General features: G+C 46.9%; 1 protein-coding gene across 5 annotated transcripts in view; it reads left to right on the top strand.

The window, feature by feature from the left end:
- LYPD6 (LY6/PLAUR domain containing 6) overlaps positions 1-18,943 on the top strand; it is a 35,645-nt gene extending 16,702 nt beyond the window's left edge. For all 5 annotated transcript variants that reach the window (XM_064661673.1, XM_064661675.1, XM_064661676.1 and 2 more), the window contains 4 exons: positions 11,906-12,051; positions 13,575-13,673; positions 16,614-16,744; positions 17,610-18,943. In XM_064661673.1, coding sequence (XP_064517743.1) covers positions 11,949-12,051; positions 13,575-13,673; positions 16,614-16,744; positions 17,610-17,834 — 558 coding nt within the window. In that variant the 5' untranslated portion in view covers positions 11,906-11,948 and the 3' untranslated portion in view covers positions 17,835-18,943. The remainder of the gene's footprint in view (positions 1-11,905; positions 12,052-13,574; positions 13,674-16,613; positions 16,745-17,609) is intronic.
- Positions 18,944-21,575: the final 2,632 nt, after the last annotated feature.

The following is a 21,575-nucleotide window of genomic DNA, read 5'->3' on the forward strand; positions in this document are numbered from 1 at the left end:
AAACGGTCGGTGGCAGAGATTCCAGGGTGTGGAATGGTGGGGATGGAAGGAGTTAGGAAAGGTGTTGGGGCAAATGGAGGAGGCAGCAGGGTGTGGGGTTGGTTGCAGGTGAGGGCAAAGGGGGGCTGAGGGAGTGGAAGGCCTGACCACCCCGTGTGGGAACCTGCCCCAGCGAGGCTTGGCACTGAAGAGGTCACACCTCCTCCACTGCAGATCATCCAGGATGGAGGGAAACATTTAATTTTTTTTTTTTTTTTTTGGTTTAAAGTTTAATACCAAGAAGGTGTTAGAGTTTAATTCATGAGCCAGGAAATGCTTCTGTGTTTTCCTCATTCTGTTATAGGGTGAAGTGTAGAGAGACATGGAGCTTCCAGGGCCTAAAGGGGCTCCAGGAGAGCTGGAGAGGGGCTGGGGATAAGGGATGGAGGACAGGACACAGGGAATGGCTTCCCACTGCCAGAGGGCAGGGTTAGATGGGATATTGGGAAGGAATTTCTGGCTGTGAGGGTGGGGAGGCCCTGGCCCAGGTTGGGCAGAGAAGCTGTGGCTGCCCCTGGATCCCTGGAAGTGTCCAAGGCCAGGTTGGAGCAAGCTGAGCTAGTGGAAGGTGTCCCTGCCCATGGCAGGGGGTGACACTGGATGGGCTTTAAGGTCCCTTCCAACCCCAGTCATTCTGTGATTCCATCATTACAGGGGGCATTTTTCAGTGCTGAATGTATGAAATGTAAAATGGGTTCAGTAATAGAAGACATGTATCATATATTGAATATTGGAGGCAAACACTTCAAGATAACTTTATTCATGTCCTCATTATTTCTACCAAAATGAACATGTGAATAAAAGTTTGTTATTTTGGAAAAGTATCAGTTAGCCAGGAACCACAGTTTCAGGGAGATTCACTTCTTCTATCCTTGGGCACTGTTGGTGTTTGCAGCTCGCCATGAATAGACACAGCAAACAAGTGATGAGCTCCAGGGAATTCTGTCTGGTGGGTTTAAAGTAACAATTGAAAGAAAAAGAAATAAAAAAAAAAAAAAAAAAAAAAAAAGAGAGAGAGAACTAAAAAAAAAAACCCAAACAACAGGAAAATCAACAACAAAAATTCCTTTTCTGATATTCCTTACAAATGGCTGGGTTTGTTTTGGGGAGAAATCCAGGAAGATGAGAGCCTGGGTTTGTGCTTGTACTGATTCCAGTGCAAATGTTTACCCCTGTTCAGTATCTTCATTTATTTTATTTATTAAATAAATACTTATTTGATTATCTATTCACTGCTCTTAAAAATTAGCACATAAATTTATGCATCAGCTTCATGACAGTGAGCGATCATGGGAATGTTTTCCTTTCTAACTGTGGAATATAACAGCATAATTTTTATTACAATATTGTGTTATGCCCATGCCCTTGTTTATGTGGTATATGTACAGTAAAATTGAGGAGGGGTTGATTAACCACAGGTGAAATGTAGGGGGGGTGCAGAGTTTGTGTGAAAAATGAATGGAAAATTAAATGCACAAGGGAACTGATGCTGGGGGGAATGAATATATTTCCATTTTCTTCCTGCAGTTTTCTGTCTGCTGTTAATTCACTGGATAAACATCTCCCTCCAAACTGAAGTTGGAACAGCAAAGTTGTTCATTTTGGCTTCAGAAAGATGAATTAAAATTAGAATTAATTCAGTTATTTGGTGCAGGGTGAGCACTTTGTCCATCTGGAAATTGTAGTGGCATCAACAAGAGGGAGTGACTTTCTGCACAAGGGGAAAGAATTTTCTGTAGGAAGGCACCTTAAGTGCAGCTCAGCTTCCCAGGATATGGATGGATGGATAAAAACCAGGGAGCAGAGCGAGGTCTCCACCTCAGGAATATCCACTGTGACCCATCAGCTGGAAGCTTGAAACCACCACAGAAGCAGTGACCAAAATTGAGGATGGTGTTTTACAGCTTCCCATCACGGTGGAGATGATAATTTTCTTTTAATTAGACCTTTTTTTTTTTGCCAACAAGTCGGAAAAACAAAGGAATTAAATGGCTTTTTCTAGGAGGGCAAGTGGCAATTAACTGGCCATTGAATTCAAATAACACTGGAAAATCATATGGAGCAGAGGGAGCGTTGTTTGTTTTGGGTTATGCTGAGGTTTGTTTTCCTGGAAAAACTAATGAAAATCTTAATGAATTACAGAGTTGTTTACTCTGTGAATTAACAGACAGCTGAAAGAACACTAATTGGTCAGTTCTCATTTGGGTTTATTTAATGATACATAGCTTTTCTACTGTTTATACCAAATAAAATATGCATTAAAAGCAGAGGGACAGCAGCAGCATCAATTTGAGTAAAGCTTTTTGAGGAAAGTATTTAAATTTTGGTATCACAGGATAGAAAATACCAAATCAGGTGAATTTTGTCATTTTAAAGCAACTAATTATGGCAATTTCTGCAAAGAGATTTATGACAAAGTCTGTTACAGGAGCAAAGGGTAGCAATAGAAATAATCAAATAGAGCAAGAGAAAGTCTGATTTGTTTTGATGTAGAAAACTGGTTTTGGGAGCCACCTCTGACTCTGCTCCATGTGGGCACAGACAAACACAAACTACTTTATTCTACCAAGAGAAAAATGAGATTGAGATACTTATCCAAAGGGTGGTTGTGCCAGGGTCGGGTCGTTGGCCATTAAAATTTAAGTAGGTGCCAAAAGGGAGTAGCTGGGAATGGTCAGTCCATTCCCAATTCCTGATTATTTCCCTGGGGGTTAATGCCGACATCCCTGCGGTGTCTCCTCCAGCCTGGTTGGAGATGTGCCCTTTGGAAAGGAGCAAAAGTGTTGTCCTCTTCCATGTCCTCTCCCTGGGTTTTTGATGCCTCGTGCCAACGGGAATTCTCGGGCGCGTCGGGAAATGAAGAATAGGATGAACTCTGGGTGAACTGCCAGGGGAACAGAGCTTTTCTGCAGCCTCATCTCTGCGTGGCCAGGGCTGGAAAAAAACCTCCTGGTGTTCATTAACTGCTACATGCAAATGTTAAATTGTTTGGGGGGAAAAAACATGGCATTAAAATGGGAGCAGACAAAACAAGGAAGCTCATTAATATCTTTCCCGTTTCAAGGAGCAATAATGGCCTGATCAATTTTATGTTGGTTTTGGTGACAAAACACTCTTCAACAGGGGGAAAAAGCTCAAATTTTGAATCAGTTCACTGCAAGAAAACCTCATTTCCACAAGCTGATGTTGCCAGGGCTGATGTCTGAAGTCGTACAAAGCTGGCTTGGGGTGGACGCCGAGCGGTTTGTGACTCGGTGCCTAATCTAGCATGTCAAATGTGTGGGGTGATGTCCCAGAAGAACTGTCACAAATCCCTCTGGAGAGAGGGGGGGGGGAGGCATCAGGAGAGCCAGGACACAATGGTGCAGATTGATGTGTGGTTTTATTAAAGCACAGTTTGTCGCACGACGACTCGCTCGGCCTTTAACGTCCTCGCCGGCCTTTCAGCAAGAAGTTTCTTGTCAATACTTCTGGGACAAAAATGTTGAACCTAGACTTGCAGGGTGGTGGTGGTGGGGGGAAAAGTAAGTATTTTCATTTGGAGGCGCCCTTTTCACCAATTAGATTTGGAGATGTCACTAAGCTGGGTTTTAATTTGGCCCGGGCATGCCTGGTTAATTGGGTAGAACTCGTTTTTGTAATCACAAGGGTTCGGTGCTTTGGGGCTGTGCTTTGGTCTCTCCCCAATTATTCTGTGTAACAGTCTCCTTTCACAGCCAGAGCCGGAATCCTACCCCTTGGCAAACGAGGGGTTTGTTTGGAGACCTCTTTTTCCACAACATCCACAATTTTTATCCATCCATCCATCCATATCCTGGGAAGCTGAGCTGCACTTAAGGTGCCTTCCTACAGAAAATTCTTTCCCCTTGTGCAGAAAGTCACCCCCTCTTGTTGATGCCATTACAATTTCCAGATGGACAAAGTGCTCATCCTGCACCAAATAACTGAATTAATTCTAATTTTAATTCACCTTGCGATTTTTTTTACCACTCAAAATACTTCTTTCTGTAGGACAAATAAACTGCTCTGTGAGTTTACCCAGCATGACCTCAGACTCAGCAGTTGTTCCTTTGAGCCTTTAAAAATACTGAGTTTGTGCTGAAGATCCTCCTGGTCTCAAGATTGTCTCAATTTTCTGGAGGTAATAAAAATACATCCTTAAAAGCTCAGCAGGATCATCTCATTCCTCTCAAAATGCTGTTTATATGTATGTGCCAAGTGGAACATAGACTAGAAAAGTATTTTCTTGACAAGTTTCATGTCTTGGTTGCAGATTAGATCATTTTCCAGCCCTCTGATCATAAACATGGGACATGTTCTCCTGTTTTGTTTGATTTCACTTCTCTTTGGCATCTCTTTGACTATTTTATTTGGTAACACACTGAAATTCTTTCCCTTTTTCCTAGTTATTTGAATGGTCTTGCTGCTTGGTTTAAATGAAAGTAGGAAAGATGGTCTGGGATGATCCCAGTTGAGCTTCACCAAAATTTACCTTTAATGCTCAGGATCTTGGACCTCATTTTACTTTTCCCTGGGAGAGCATCACCACCTTGCCCTCTGCTCATGGTGGGGCCACCACCCCTGGACCATCAGTCACAGCCTCCCTGTCCTGAAATATCCTTCCCTGGGTGTCCCCTTCCTCCTTTGCTCCAAGATTTTCACTGGGAGCAGAAAGGAGCTGTAGGAACCGTGGATAACATCCCTGTCTTGGGAAGTGGAGCCCTTCCAGTTGCCCCTGTGAATTTAAATGTTTATTTAGGAAATTATTTAACCCCCCTTCTCCAATGGAACTCAATGATTGGGGCTTTTGGCTTCTTATTAGCAGGAAAATCCCGGGATTTCTGTGCTCACGCATGGTTTCCTTCCCCTCTGGCTGTGTGGAGCCGGGATGTCTGAGGGCTCCCCGTGCACTGAGGTCACTCCATGTGCTGTGGGACACAGGAGGGGTGGTTCCTGCCTTCCAAAATTCCCAAACTGAGCCAAATCCCGATCTTCTGCATCCCACTGAGTCCAGGGATTGCTACCCCTGCTGCCTCTATCACATACCGTGCAAAATCCTAGGGGATAGGTCTTGACATGATTTCTTGGATCATCCATTTCTTCTGATTCTGAAGTGTTTATGCTCAGGGGTTTGGATATCCTGTGTAATTTAAAAATAAAAATAGTGGTGTCCCTGCACCACTGTGTGTTCTTTATGGGGTAAAATGGGAACAAATTATGCCTAACTTTTAATATCTCCTCAGCTGGACAATTAATTTGCAGAAATTCTATTTTCTCATATGAACATCATGCCCTGCTGATTTTAAGTTAATTTTTTCCCCTTAATTTATACCAAATATGACTTATCTGAACTACTCAGGTGAAATATCTCTGTTCCATCCCCTCTCTGTGTTTATCTGAAGCTGAACTATCCAAAGGACACGTGAACAGGGGTTTGTATGAGACCCAAGAAAAGTTTTACTACTGAAAATAGAAGTATTTCAGGTTGGAAAGAGAAGTATTTCAGGTTGGAAACAGAAGCAACGTGCTGCTGGTAAAATAATCTTGGAATCACATCCTGGTAAAGATTAAATTGCACCCGAGGGAAGGTGGCTTGAGAGGGAACATATTGTCCCCCCCTTCACTTGCCCAGGACATGGGCTTTTAGCTCAATGAACTCCAGGCTTGGTAATTAGCAGCAAGGCGATTAGATTTCTGGGAGTAATTTGTGCACTAATTGTGTTTGATTGTTTAATTACTCTTGCTTACTGTAATTGAGGAGAGGCAGCGAAGCCCTTCTCCAAGAGGTTCTTTAGATCCAAGCTGGGTGTGCTTCACTATGTCTCAAGTTATGAGGAGACACATTTAACCATTCCCAGGGAAAAACTGCAAGGAAAAGCCTCTAAATGGCACGTGAGGAGAAGCTGGATTTTGAAACAATAATAAGAATTCCAGTTTTTGTTCAGAACGTTTCTGATGTGTGTGGTGGGAACCAAAACAGGAGAAATGAACAGAACAGACAAAAATACAAAAAAAAAAGTAGGAAAAAGATTAAGTGGGATAGAGGAAAACAGGGAAAACTACAATTAGAGCTGGAGAAGCTGCAAATCGTCTCTGGGATTGTTGTCTGGGATCCACAGTCGGCGGATGGGAAAGGTTCCATTGCCATTCTGATTTGTCTCTGGATAGTGATGAGGTGACACAGGCAGAGAGCTGGGCTTGGATTCTGAAGCTGTGGAGAGATGCAAATGAATCCAAATATTGTAGATTCAGTCATGGAAACCCCAACCTGCAGCTTGGTGTGAACTGGGAGAAAAATCAGCTGAGTGAATTCTTACGTTATTTGGGAATGTCCCGCTGGGGTTGTGCACGAGGAGGAATTCCTGTTGGGTAGACCCTGCACCCAGGAGCAGATCTTCCAGCCTTGTCATGCTGCTTGTAGCTCCCATAACTTCATTTCTTCCCGGTGAACAACCATCCTAACCCAGGGCAGGGACGGCCCAGCTGACCCCGCACAGCGGAGTTCGCGAGAGCAAATTACTCGCACCGAGGTCTCTGCAGTTTCTCACAGATGTTGCTGCTTGGACATGCTGTGCCTGCTGCTTTAGGGCTGGTGAGTCCCGCTGGGAGGGAACTTTTACTTGCTCCTGCTGGTTTGTTTAGCTGAGGGCAGCGTTGCTTTGGGGCGTTCTGAGGTGGAGGCTCTTCCATAAGCGAAAATGTCAAGATGAAAGGAGGTGGGAACCTCGCAGGTACTTGGAGGGTGGCCTAGACAGCAAGAAGGAGATGCAGAAGGAAGGTTGAGGTGAGATTTCAGCAGAACCATCAACCTCCTATGACATTAGATGCCAGGGAGAGCAGGGAAATGCTCCATCTCCCATGGGAGGGAGGTGCAGGGACACTGCCCACTGCAGCCTGTGCAGTAGGTTCATGAAGAGAACCACAGAAATGCCCATGAACTGGGAATTCTCTCATGCCTGGCTTTGTCCAAGTGTCTGTATGGGAAGATTTGGTGTCTGGCTCCTTTTTTTTTTTCCATTTTTTCCCCCTGAAATGGTGTATTTCCTGCAAACTTGCAGCTGGCAGTGGCCCAGCTCACAGGCTTCAGTCGTGGTCAGTTAGGAGGTATCTGCTGAGCTTGTGAGAGGGACAGGAGGGACAAACACATCCTTAAAAATAACTGTCTCCTCCACCAACACTTCTCCCCCAGACTGGAAGTCTGACATCCATCCGGCAGCGCCTCTGCTCCGGGGCTCCCTGTCCTTCCTCGCAGGACGGGGACCTTCCATTGTCCCAGCGCTGGTGACAACGAGGAGGAGATGTCACCTCCCTAATGAGACCTGACAAATGGGCAACTGGGCTCTGCTCGGGGCCTCCAGTGGTTCATTTCCATAGCGCCGTGTCGGGGCAAAGGGCAGGAAGGAGTAATCCTGGTATGGGGATGCCTTTCCGACTGAAAGGTGCTGGGGAAGCTGGAAAGATGGAGTTTGAACCAGGATTTCTGTGTCAGCGCCCAGGACCTTTCACAAACAGACTGTATGATCTAAATACCATGTGATGTGGCCCCAAACTGCAGCCCGGTGGCGGATTCAGAGCAGGTTCCATTAGGCTGGGAAAGGAGCCTGGAAAGGAGCCGGGTTAATCCAGAAGGAAAAAATCTGTGCCCGTGCCCCGGAGAGGTTCTGCCAGCAGAGGTTTAGCCTTGGGGTAGCTGATCCAGCACCAATAATTCCATGGAAAACTAGTTTTTTCTGTGAAGTTTGGCACTTTCGGTGAAAGTCATGAACCAGAAGGAGCAGAAGAAAAGGTCTTTTTGCTTTTGGTGAGGCTTCTTAGGGCTTTGGGCACCCCCAAAAGTCTCCCTGGGCACCCCCAAAGCTCTCCCAGGTACCCCAAAACACACCCAGATACCCACAAAACCTCCCTGGGGACCCCCCAAACCCTCCCAGGTGCCCCAAAACCTCCCTGGTCACCCCTAAAACACACCCAGGTGCCCCCAAAACCCTCCTAGAGGCTTCCTGAGGAGAATCCAGCATTGCAGGAAAAATATCATTTAGGATCATTTTGGGAACTAAATCTATTTTTTTGGGGTCAAATGTCTGCAGGTTTTAAGATAGTGCATCCATATATATATCTCTATATACATTTATCTATATATATTATATTATCTAGTCCTTTAAAAGCAATTAGATTTTTATTTTTATGCATGGGTGTAAAAAAAACCAGGGAGGATGAGTGTGCTGAACAGTAATTATTGAATATTTTTTTTATATTTTATAGTTGCTTTTATTAAAAACATTCCTGCTGTTCCACTCTCTGTGAAATGTCGTTATCACCTTAAGCATCAATGAACATTTTCTCGGGTGGATGTCACATATTTATACCTGTGTTTTGCCCCTCATGAAAGAGAGAACTGTGTGAACCCATGTGTTTATGCTCAAAATATTTATGAAATATTGAGTATTTGAGTTTCTGACAGCAGTTAATGCAGAAATGCCTATTTTTATACTACCTGTGTGTGTGGAATGAGCAGGGGGGACGTGCCCTCTGTGGCAGGTGTTTTGTCACTAAAGACTTTCTACTTCACCAAGTGCCATAATTCAAAATATTGGCCCTGCTGGCCTTGCCCTGGATCATTTTGTAACCCACAGAGTTTTTAACTTGAATTCTCTGCCTGCAATTAAATGTTCCAGACATACAAAACAGAGATGGGAAGTGAGTTCTCCGTACTCATTCACGGTTCTTTCTCATTAGAAGCGGTGTCGGCAATTAAGCTCTTTGCAATTACGAGAGGCACGATGTGAGCATTTCTAGAGAGCAGCTGGAGGATTTCTGCCACCCTTTCAGGCAGGACTAACAGCCACTTGTCCTCTGAATCTGATGAGTAGGCAAGTGCTCACAGGGTTTGGAGACGGGCTGAATCAGCAATCGGTGCCACAAAAGGGAGTGTGTGCGAGAGAGGGAGAACCGGTGTCCTCCACTGGAAGGCTTTGATCAGCACTGCAAAGACAAAAGCTTTTTGTGGTTGGGATGAGCAAACTCAACAAGTTCTTGTCTTGTTGCACTTGGGAAGAATTCACGCCGTTGTTTTAACCTTGTTATGTTCGAATTTAAAATATTGGTTAAAATATTACGGTTGGACTCGATGATGTTGGAGGTCTTTTCCAACCTTAATGATTCTGTGGCTCTGTTTGTCCTTTATGTTGATACCATATGTTAATCACTGGTTGCTGATTAGCACTGAGATGAGCTCCTCTCTTTGGGATGTGAATCCCAATTTTTTGGGGCTATAGCTCAGGGTTGTGGCTGCGACCACACGAACCCACGGTTTCACTGCAAACAGCTGATGTCTGGAAAGGAATAGTGGGGCTTGTAAAATCTGCCTTGAGTTGTTTGGGATAAAAAAATAATCCCAAAATCCCTCTCCCCTCCAAACCTTTGTTATCTTAAGGGTATGAATACTGAGCAAATTCCATGTGTTGGGTTGAGTGGCTCTGGTTGAGCTATGAGCAGAGAGGCTGATTTGTGTGTGATGATGGAGAGACTGGGCTCAGGAGCCCAAAAACATCTTGTTTCCACACTGAGCATCAATGTGACTTGTGTTATGCACAGATCCATGTTCTGGAAGGGAAATCTCCTGGAGTGGAACATGTCTACAAGCACTGCTGCTTGTACAGCCAATGGCTCCTGTTGTCCTTAGCTCAAGAGTATCAGGGTGATGTCAGCATTTGGCCAGCTCAGTTCCAGGTCCATTTGGATCCATGAGGAACTCAAAAATTCAGGACTATTCAGTCCCAAATCCATGCACGTACCTCCCTCACCCAGGTGGGCTCCAAACAGATTTGCTGTGAGCTTTCCCTCCAGACCCCACGTGGAGCTGCTGGACCCATTCCTTTCATCTTCCACAGGGCTGGGAGAGGTTTGTTTTACTTCCTGTCTGCTTCCAATCAGACTTTCATTTTCCCCTGCCTGATAGGCATCTGTGGAGTAAACCCAGAGAAAACTGGCATTTCCTTCTCAGAAGGTTAAAACAACAACATTTAATGCACCACGTTGTGTGTTATCTGTTCCCCTCACTATTTTTATGGATTTCACTGTGTTTTAATAAAAGAGCTGTTTGCACACCAGAGCAAGGACAATGACAACCCCCTTGATGGCCTTTGTGCTGCTGGGCCTGTGTGGTCTCTGCTGTGAGACAAACATTTGGAGGCAGAGGTGGAAGGTCCCCACCCCCGGCACATCTTTCCTGAAAAACAACCAACACAAAATATTTGTTAAATAACAGTTAGCACACATTCAAAGGTGCCTGGGAAATATCTGGGTATTGCAGATCTCTTGGTCAATCTGGGTGGGAGAAGAAAAATCCCAACCCTGTGTGTTGTGGATAGATTCCAAGGGAAACTAGTGGCTCCTGCCTGGCTCGGCAGCCACGTCCTCCTGGGATTTTCCTGTCCCGTTCGGTTTTTGAGGCACTGTCATAATTTGTAGGGACTTGTAATAATATGAGCCACGTATTTAATGATGTATTAGCATTGTCTGCTCCTGGATGGCTCCCCACAGCTTGGATGCAGGGATTGGGATGCTCCTGAAAGCTGTTTTGGGGGTGGTTTCACATCAGCTCCCATCAGTCAGGAACATGGGAAAAAATATGTTGCGTTGTGGGTCAATGGTGTCACAGAGGGAATAGGACCCTTTGGAGCACGGATGAGGAGAAAGCAGGGGTCACTCTGTGTTATGAACAGCAGCCAGGTGAAGGCAGAGCCCACCTGCAGCAGCTGGAGCTCCTCAGCTTCCCTGAGATATGTGGGAAGTGATGTGGAGCTCCTGGTTTGTACACTGATGGAGGGTGGGAGCCTGGGCTGGGGCTGGAGTTGTGGGGTGGAGTTGGGTTGGAGAGTGGCTGGGGGAGACCCACCACTGCTCTCCCAGATATCCCAGTGGATCTCCACCTACTGTTTCCTCTCTTCCTGGTCTAATCCTACAGTCTTCCATTACTCTCTAACAGCTGTTAAATCCTGTCACAGCACAGTCTCTCATGACTTTATCAACATCCTACTGAGGCTTTTGCCAACCAGTCTCTGGCTGTTTAAGTTCTAAACAGTGACAAAGTCGACCACCTTTGTCCTTGGCTCCTGTTTGAAGCTCTCCAGCCAGGAGAGGGTTTGTCCACGTCCTTTTCCCAGGCAGTGCCAGGGATGTCTATGCCAAATTATTTTTTTACAAATTTATAACTTGTTCATGTAACTTAATTAATTTTATTTCTTTATTTTAATTTAATTCATTTAATGAATTTAAATGAATTTTTTATGATTTATGAACACCACTGCCTGATCCATGGGAGGGCAGTGGAAGGCTCAGGGGAGCATCCAAAGGAGGGCAATGAGGATGGGGAAGGGCCTTGATTTGAAGCCGTGTGAGGACTCTGAGGGCATTTGGTGTGTTCAGCTGGAGACCTCACTGCAGTTCCAACTGTCTGGGCAGGGGCAGAGGAGGGGCAGGGACTGAGCTCTGCTCTGGGGGACCAGGGACAGCACCCAGGGAAGGGCTGGAGCTGTGCCAGGGTGGATCTCAGGGAAAGGTTCTTCCCCCACAGGGTGGTTGGCACTGACCAGGCTCCCCAGGGCAGTGGGCACAGCCCCAAGGCTGCCAGAGCTCAGGGAGGGTTTGGCTGATTCCCTGGGGCACAGGGGGTGACTCTTGGGTCTGTCCTGTACAGGGCTGAGGGTTGGACTGGATGGTCCTTGTGGGTCCCTCCCAGCTCAGCACATTCTGGGATTCCGTGACCGTGTGGCCGTGCCTTTGCCGAGGTCACGTTGCCGGGGCTGAGGTGGTGGCCCTGCTCCTGGTGGCTCTGCTGTGCTCACCCCTGCTCTCTGCTCTTGCCCAGGGGAGGTGTTTCGGCCGCCGCATGAGCACGTCCTCGCCGGGCCATGGCCCCGCCGCCCGCGCCGGCCTGGCTGCTGCTGCTCGGCCTGCTCAGCGCCCACGGCCGCGACTTCACCCGCAAGGACATCGTCTACCTCCACCCCTCCAGTAAGTCACCTCGGGGGGGAGTGAGGGCAGGGACAAGGGCAAACACACGTCAGGGTGGAGCTGAGAGCAGAGCGAAGGGTAAACGCACGTCCCCACACTCATGTAGCCGAGTTGGTGTGCAAGAAGAACCAAGTTCTCTGGACCCACCTCAAGGTTTTTCCTTCTGAATTAGCCCAGCGACCTGGGCTAGTGGAAGGTGTCCCTGCCCATGGCAGGGGCTGGAACAAAATGATCCCTTAATTCCCTTCCAACCCAAACCATTCTATGATTCTATGTAAAACCAGACCAGGGTTTATAGGATAGGTGGGGTCACAGGCAGCTGCTGGGCGTGTCAGGAGCCTTTAGTTCACTATTTTCTGTCCCTCAATAATCTCCCTGGCCAGGAGACCATGGCCACATGGACTCTGAGCACATGGATAGCTGAGAGCAAGGGCCAAACACCACCATTAGCAACTGTGGCACCAGCAGCTCCTGGCTTGATCTCAGCGACTCCTGGAGCAATGCTGTAGCAGAGTTGGACATCTCTAGCTCTTCCCTGGTCTCTCACTAGTCTATTCACTTTATCAGACACAAACTTAGTGAATTCCATGAGAAGAGGGTGCTTCTGGAGCTGTTCCTGCCATCTCTTCCCAGAGAAAACTCACCACTTCCTGCATTTGGCTGGAAAATTTATATTCTGCACAAGCAGGATGAAACTCTAGTTTTAGACCATAACCACAACCAGCAGTCCAGAGTGACAGGGATAAATTTAGTCTGTGCTGATGTGTTTTCCCACCCCAAGCTGTTCCTTGAGGGCAGCACCAGCCCCACCAGAGATGCTCCCAGGTGACTCTGGCCCAGAGCTGAGGGACAAGGGAAAGAGAGGAAGAGGAGGGAGGGTTAAGATGTGATCCATGGGGCTGTGAAGGTTCAGTTTACTTCACCCCATGAAGATAAACATGACCTGTTCACCGTTTGGCTTCTGAGAAGGTGGCAGCACCTTGGAGAAGCATTGGAGGTGCTCCAGAAGTGCTGCCAGGAGAGCACTTAAGTAATTATGCTCTTTGTTTGGCAAGAGAAATTAGAACAGAGGCTGCTGGTGAAAGCTGGAGGTTCAGCACAGTGATTTTTCTTCCTTTTGGGAACATCAGCCTTCAACAGGAGCAGCTCTTTTCCTCAGTGGGAAATTTTCCAGAGTATTTTAATCCATCTGATATTTTGTTATCAGCACCCATAAAGCAGCAGTGTTGGATGTGAGCTCTGATTCCAGGGGAGTAAGCGTTCCTTGCTCACTTTAACTCCCTTTGAAGTCAGTCTGCTGGGTAAAAACACATCTGAAACGAGTCCATATGTACCTAGAAGTGCCTCTGCCCTGCTATAGGTGACGGGGTTTTCCAAATCAGGCCCAACCTGCCGAAGCTCACAGGTGTGCATTTGTAGAAAACCAGATCTGAAGAGAACAAACGTTGCTGTGTGCCCGTGAAAAGCACCATGGAAGCAGATTACCAGGCTCATTTTAACTCCGTGTTATCCATTCCTTCCAGCCACGCCGTATCCTCGGGGATTTAAGTGTTTCACCTGCGAAAGGGCCGCGGATAATTACGAGTGCAACCGCTGGGCTCCGGACGTCTACTGTCCCAGAGGTAACGTTAATTAGTGTTTAATTAAACCCACCTTCCCACTGCTGCTCCCCGTTCCTGCCACAGGCCACGCTGAGCCCCCGGTATTCCCAGATCTGGTGGTTCTGCTCCTTTTGCCTGGGAAGTCTCCCCAGTAAAGGAAGATGTGTAAGCGATAGGAGTAATCCTTTAAGCTTTTCTGTCTCTGTGCTGGATGAAGTTTAGGACTTTCATCTCTTCCCTGCACTCCTCTGGTTCAGCTGGGGATTAAATCAGGGGGATGTTTATTTTATAGAGTCGTGGAATCGTGGAATGGTTTGGGTTCAAAGGGACTTAAAGCCCATCTTGTTCCAATCAGGGACACTTTCCACTGGACCAGGTTGCTCCAAGCCCTGTCCAACCTGGTCTTGGACGCTTCCAGGGATCCAGGGGCAGCCACAGCTTCTCTGGGCAACCTCAGCCAGGGCCTCCCCACCCTCACAGGGGTGTATTTTTAAAGGTTGTGTTTCATTTACTGGGAAATACAGGCCTGGTTCTGCCTTTGTTCACTTCCCTCCCCTTGGGCATGAGCCCACACTCAGGGCAGCTGAGGCTGGAATTTTGGTATTTTCAGTGGTTTGATCTCATAACTCCCCTTGGAGTCTGAATTTTGGAACAGCTCAGGAAAACCTTTGGAATATAGGCACTCAAATATCATATCCAGGCACTGGTGAGATCCCCAGACCTCCCCTTCCCTTCCCACTCTTTTGACACACTCCCAAGACATTAAGATTATCCAACCTATGATGCCCCTTTAGTTGGGTTGGGTCGGTTTTGGGACAAGTGCCCTCAGAAAATATTTACTTTGGAAGGAGGGAGGCCCTGACCTGCCCTGTGTGGGGACACAGATATGTTTGCAGCGCGTTATCTGTCCCAGAATTGGTTTCCTTTCAGCTGAAATCAGCACAGCAACAACAACAATGAAAGAGCTCAGGCTGCCTGGCATGGGATGAGACAAATATTCCCAGACACTCCCTGTTTTGACAGGAGAAGGGGATATTTAGGTGGCTGTGTGCAAGGAGAAAGGGGTGACTTGCAGGGTCTGCCTTTAGAAACAACCAGCAGGAATGACTTGAGCAAACCCAGTTCTGATCTGGAAGTGAAATCAGTGACAAATGGTGGTTTAAGGGAGAGGAAAACTGTGCTTTGGTGTGTCCAGAGCATCCCCATTACTTAGAAACATCAACTTTCACACTGCAATGTTTGATTTTAATTACTCTAAATTTCTCTTGTTATTTTTGGTAGAAGTTTTGGATCTATGGTCTTCACAAGCTCAGCCTGGAGTTCCTCCTCCATCCCTCTGGGCAGGAGGGCTTGATGTTCCCCTCCTTTACTTTCTTCTGGGCCCTCCCAGTGTTCTCTGGCTCAATCCTTACACTTGGAATGCCTGGAGAAGAGAGTAAAAGTTAATTTTCATTGGAATGAGCGGATTTTATGGCTTACTGTGGATTTGTGTGGAGCCTTGCAGGAGGTGACAGCCTCTCCTGTGCCTGGTGTTCTGTGCCAGGAAAATCTCTATCTCCAAGATGATTGCACAATATTTTCTAGAGGAAAGGAAGGAAGAAAGAATGAAACAGCCTTAAAAGAGTTGTTGAGAGAGGGTGTTGGAAGTTTTATTTGTTCCATCTGGGACTGGTCAGGGGGAAACTCCGCTGCCAGAGCAGGGATGAGAAAGCTCAGAATTGCTGGGAATGGCACTTCCAGGCAAAGTCCTGGGAGGAGCTCACAGCTGGGGCACAGAGGGTGCTCTCCTTGGGGTAAAACCGTGAGTTTTAGGGCAGGAGAGGCAGGAAAACACATCAAAAGCCCTGGGAATGAAGGCAAACAGCACCCGGAGAGACTCCATCCCCTGGTGATAAGTTAAGTCTGTTCTGTGATATCACACTTGAGTCAAGAGCAGGTCAGAGATATGACAGATATCTGGGGGGTTTTATTGCCTAAAGAATGATGTGTTCAGTCCACAAGCTCGCTGGGATGTTGCTGAATGCCTAAAACACGAGAGGAATGCAGGGTTTGCCCACTGGGAACCAGGGCTGGGCAGGAATGGGGGCTTTAAATGCACCACACTCCTCCTTTTCCCCCCTGTGGAAACAACAGTTTTATTCACAATAAGATGGATTAATTAAAGAAATGTATAATTTAGAGGATAAATATATAATGGTGTGTTTTTTGTGTTGAAAATCCAGTGTTTTCAGCTTGGAGTGCTTAGAAGAAGGGGAGCAGCACCTTCAGCTTCTCTTTAAAGCAGGAAATAAATCTGAATTCCTAATGCTTGGGAATGACCACAGCATTTGTCAGTCATTCTGCTGGGAATTTTGGGTGTGGTTTACAGATGTCACTGGAGAAATGGCTTAAAAAAGGAGGAGGAAGAGGATGGTCCCTGTTGGGGACAAGCAGAAGGTGCAGTGGGAATAGCAGGAATACCAGCCCATGCCATGGTGCTTTTTCCAAAACCTGGAAAAACTGAGAAATACTTAAATCCTCCTGAGTGTTCTATAGCTATTCTGGTATTACTTTATGTATGATAAAAGTGAAGGACAGAGAAGGTGAAGGATCTTCTCCAGGCTGTGCAGGAGCACAAGGACAACTTGCCCAGGTTTTTAGGATATAGGGAAAAGTGTCTCCACTGGGGCAAACCCCAATTCCACAGAATTAATGATGCTGCATGAAACCAGGAAAAAAATCATATATATATATACAAAAAAGATATTATCTAAAAGTATGTATTTCATGTTGTACATTGTATATATTTATATATTAAATCTTTTCACCTAAATGAAAATAAGCTTCAGACCTAAACAGGTATTGGGAATATTTTTTTTTTAAAGGCTTCTTTCCTATTTCTTCCTATTTGCAGCCTATCAGAAAACTGGAATTTGACAGATAAACACATTTTTTCTGTTGTTTTTTTTTTTTTTTCTTTAGGTACAAGGTACTGCTTCAGCCAACATATGATGAAAGTCACTGGGGAGAGTGTGTCTGTCACCAAACGCTGTGTGCCACTGGAGGACTGTCTGTCCACAGGATGCACGTATATAAAGCATGAAGAGTACAAGGTATGGCAGAAAAAACTGCTTTTTTATTCCATGGAATAACTGGGAATTGGGGTCTGACAGAAGCCTGACTGGTTCCATGGCCAAGGGATCAGGAATAGCGTGGCAGCAGGACCAGGGAAGGGATTCTGCCCCTGGACTGGGCACCAGTGAGGGGCACTCGAGTGCTGTGTCCAGTTCTGGGCCCCTCAGTTAAGGAAGGATATTGAGGGGCTGGAGCAGGTCCAGGGAAGGGGCTGGAGCAGCAGGAGGGGCTGAGGGAGCTGGGGGGGCTCAGCCTGGAGAAAAGGAGGCTCAGGGGGGACCTTCTGGCTCTGCAACTCCCTGACAGGAGGGGGGAGCCGGGGGGGGGGTCAGGCTCTGCTCCCAGGGAACTAGGAATAGGATAAGAGGGCACAGTCTCCAGCTGTGCCAGGGGAGGTTTAGGTTGGACATCAGGAAGAAATTCTTTGCAGAGAGAGTGCTCATACCTTGGAATGGGCTTCCCAGGGAGGTGGTGGAGTCCCCATCCCTGGAGGTGTTTAAGGACAGACTGGATGTGGCATCAGTGCCATGGGCTGGGTGACAAGGTGGGGTTGGGTCATGGGTTGGACTCGATGATCTCAGAGGTCTTTTCCAACCCAGTTGATTCTGTGATTCTGTAAATCAGCGTTGTCAGAAATGAAGTTTCTCTTGGGAAAGATAAAAAAGGAGGGGCGAAAAAAAGGAGAAGAAATTGGTCTGCGAGTAGATGGATTAAAAAAAGAAGGGAGGGGGAGGGAAAAAATGGGGAAAATCATCAGACTGGCCACTGTGCTCCTTTAAAAATATCATATATTCCCTGTGTTTTTATTCACCAAAAAACCAAGTTGTGACCTGTTCCTCCCAGGTGTGCACGTCCTGCTGCGAGGGCAGCATCTGCAACCTGCCCCTGCCCAAGAACTCCACAGACGCCGTGTTCACCACCCTGTCCCCCCTCAACAAGGCCCAGAGACTGTCCCCTCCTGTCCTGCTGACCACAGTGTGCCTCTGGCTGGGGCTGCTGGCCCAGCACTGGGTGACAATGGCACAGCTCTGGGTGACAATGCCACACGTGGCCCGGCCGGGCAGCTGAGCTGGGCGGGAACATCTCATGGACATCCAACCTCTCCCTGCAGAGCTGGAGCTTTGGAGTTGGCTCAGAAAGGCTGGTTTTCCTCCTGGTTTCTCGGTCATCACGACCTCCCGAGCCTGGGATCAGGATGGGTTCAAAACCTCCACGTTCCTACTGGTTTTTTTGAAGAAACTCATGGAAAATATTCCCAGAATCCAATGTGCTCTTCACAGCATCACTTAGGTTGAGAAAGACCTCTGAGACACCGAGTCCAGCCTAACATTTGTTGATGTCTGTGTTATCTCTGTGAAGAAATGTTCTTTCCAAGTACTACACCCCTGCTCACGTCATCACTTACTGGACATGGCCCTTTGCCACCTCCCCCTGCACTAATTCCGGTGTCTCCTTAACCTGCTTGAGAACCCACAGTAAAAAACACACAGTCAGTGTCCCCCACACTTCCTGATCCTCTTGGAGAGGGCAGGAACTCGCAGCAAGGAAGCAGCAACCTGGAAGGGATGAGCTCAAGGGACCAGCAGGAGCTTGGAGCAACCGGTGGTGCCCAAAGGTGCTTCTCCCGAGGTGTCCAACGGCACAAAGACCCACCCCCAGGGCCCCCCCACAGAAAATCCCTGGAGTTTATAAACTGAACCAGCAAAACTCAAAAAATCCTTGTTCTGGTGTGACTAGAGGTGTGTCATCCCCAACCCTCAGGTGTGAGGAGGATGGAGAGCTGGTGGATCCCCACACTGAGGTGCTGGTGGTCACCAACCACCATCTCCACGCTGGTTTAGGACAATATTTTCCTGTTTTGGCACCCAGCCCTAGAGTATGAGAGAGAGAAAACCGATCCTGAATAGCTCTGTTATTTTATTTAATGAAGTCTGGGCTACCCCAGCTGTGTTTTGGTGCCCTGTGTTGCTTGTTTTGCTTGGAAATCTCGGATGCAATATTTATTTTTCTATGTTGAGTAAGGTCTGAAGTGTTTAAAAGATTCTTAATGCTGATATTGCCAGGAAAAAATGGGTGTTTTGCAAGTCAGTGAGCCTGTAATATATAAATTATCAGAAATATATATATATATAAAAATATATAAAGAATCAACTTTGTTTGCAAAGTCAGTAATAAAAGCAGGGTGTCATGGACTTACTTAACTAAAGTTAAATCAAACTGTTTTATAATTAATTTTTTTACACCATTACAGTCATAAATTGTCCTTTTATGAGCTAATCTTTTGCTGCTCAGGCTCCAAGGTAACTTGAGCTCAAGTTCCAGCATGTTTTTGCCCTGAAGTGCTTTTTCTGGGGGAGTTACAGTGAAATGCAGATGAAGGAAGGCAAAGTTGGAATCCAAAGGCTGTGTCAAGGGATCCTGGAGAGTCCCAAAAAGAAGAATCTGTGTGTGGGATACCTTGAAAAAATGAGGAATCTGAAGATCTGGGCATGCAAAGGGTTGTCCTGGGTTTTGTGGCCTTGGGACTTGTGCTCCTGGGAGGTTTCTTGGAAGCAGAGGAGGAGGATCAGGAGCAGCACTTGCTCCCCACTGACCTTCAGGTGATTTCTCTGGGGAAGGAAAGGCTGGAAACCTCAGTGTGTTGTTATTAAATATATATATATATATATATATATATATATATACACATAAAAACTTACATATACACCACTGGAAATCTTACCTTCCAACACTGTTTATTTTCAATTTTTTTAATATAAAACCCTTTTTGAGGGGGGTGCTGGTTGACCTCACACACAGCCAGACATTTTGGTGTCCTTTCAGTCCTTCTGTGACTTGCTCACAGATCTCCAATATCAAGAGGGTTGTTGCAATCTGTTGTTCTATGCAAGTTTAACCTGCCTCTGGAGATTCCCAAAAAAATCAACCCTGCAGCCTCCTTGAAGCCTGTCCCCTCCTCTGTATTTAGGGAATCTAAGGAATTGAGGTACTGAGGGGCTGGGGGAGAACGAGGCAAAGGGGGTTGTGACTTCTCTGACATTAATTTAGATATTTATTATTATTTTAGCCTGCAAAACGGAAGAGTTTAAGATTCAACCGAGGTGGACTCAAGGCTTGGGCTGTATCCCAAGTCCTCACTGTCCTCAGGGCTCAGACAGGGGTTATGGCAGCTCAGCTGGGCATTTTAAGGGGATTGCATTTTAATTTTGGGGGCCTTGTAGTTTTAAATATATGTATTTAGGGGATGGCACCTCCTGAGCTGAGCTGCTGCCTTGGGCAGGGGCTCACTGTTGGGTTTCTGCCTTTTCTTTGTGTTCTGTCCCTCAATTTATCCCAGAATGGTTTGGGTTGGAAGGGACCTTAAAGACCATCTCATCCCACCCCTGCCATGGGCAGGGACACCTTCCACCAGCCCAGGTTGCTCTAAGTCTTGGCCTTGGACACTTCCAGGGATCCAGGGGCAGCCACAACTTCTCTGGGCAACCTGGGCCAGGGCCTCCCCACCCTCCCAGCCAGGAATTCCTTCCCAATATCCCATCTATCCCTGCCCTCTGGCAGTGGGAAGCCATTCCCTGTGTCCTGTCCCTCCATCCCTTGTCCCAGTCCCTCTCCAGCTCTCCTGGAGCCCCTTTAGGCCCTGGAAGGGGCTCTCAGGTCTCCCTGGATCCTTCTCTTTTCCAGGTGAACCCCCCCAGCTCTCCCAGTCTGCCTTCACACAAGACACATATTTTGCAGTTTGTTTGTTATTTAAAACCCTTCCCTGTGGTTCCTCTGGGCTAAATCCGTGGAACCACAAGGGCTGAGCTGCAGGAATGGCCGGATTTCTTGATGAAATGTTGGATTTTGGGACCACTCCCACCTCCTGCAGGGTGTGGTGCCTGCAGTGAGGCGAGGTGGGCTCGGTGCTGGCTGGGGGGCACTCCCAGGTGGGATCTCTGGGACCAGAGACATTTTTGGGTTCTCTACCCACAAATTCTGGGATGCCACTGATCCAACTTAGTTATTGGTGTCATAGAGAGATTAAACCAAGCCATTACTTCAACTCCCTCTGGAACCAGTGGAGGACAAAGTGGCATTTCAGGGGTTGATTTCTTATATATGAAGGTGGAGGGTTAAATTCCCTCAGCTCAGGCACATGATGGATGTGGATAATACACCCCACTGAAGGTGTCCAGCTCCCAGACATGTTAAGCCAAGACTAATGCTTTGCAAAACCTGTTTTAGGAGCCACTCCTGAGCACGTCACCAGCTTTGCTCCCACCAGGACGTTGCTGCAGATGGAGAAAATCCCAGTTCTTGTGCTGTGCTGGTGCCTCTCCCTCCCCACTGGGCCACCATCCTGCTCTTCCAAAGGGACCTGGGCCCTGCCCAGCTCAGCTGCTCCCTCCTGGTCTGAGGATTTTGGACACTGAGCTTAAAAAAAAAGGAAATTAAGGTGACTGAGCCCACCCAGCACCAGCAGCTCCCTGTGCCCGCTCTGCCCACCGAGCTCTCGGGGGGGTTTTAAGCCACACAAATGCTGAGCTGCACCATATTTATTTTTTAGGTTCTCTCTGTCTGTGCTGTTGCTTTGAAATGTCTAATTTTTTTAACTCTTGTAAATGCTGTACATTTGTATAAATAAATGTTTTAAATATGCACACGATGTGTGATCAAATTGTCCTCACCAGTCCTGATCTTCCATGAGGTGCCACCTCTTGTCCTGTATCCCTTTTCCTTTCTCTTCCCTTGTCCTACCAGCAAAAAACCCCAAAAGTCGAGCTGTATTTAGAGAATTTTTGGAGCTCTATTTAAGGAATTTTGTTTTAA

This window comes from Pseudopipra pipra, chromosome 7 (assembly GCF_036250125.1).
Source record: "Pseudopipra pipra isolate bDixPip1 chromosome 7, bDixPip1.hap1, whole genome shotgun sequence".
Taxonomy (NCBI): Eukaryota; Metazoa; Chordata; class Aves; order Passeriformes; family Pipridae; genus Pseudopipra; species Pseudopipra pipra.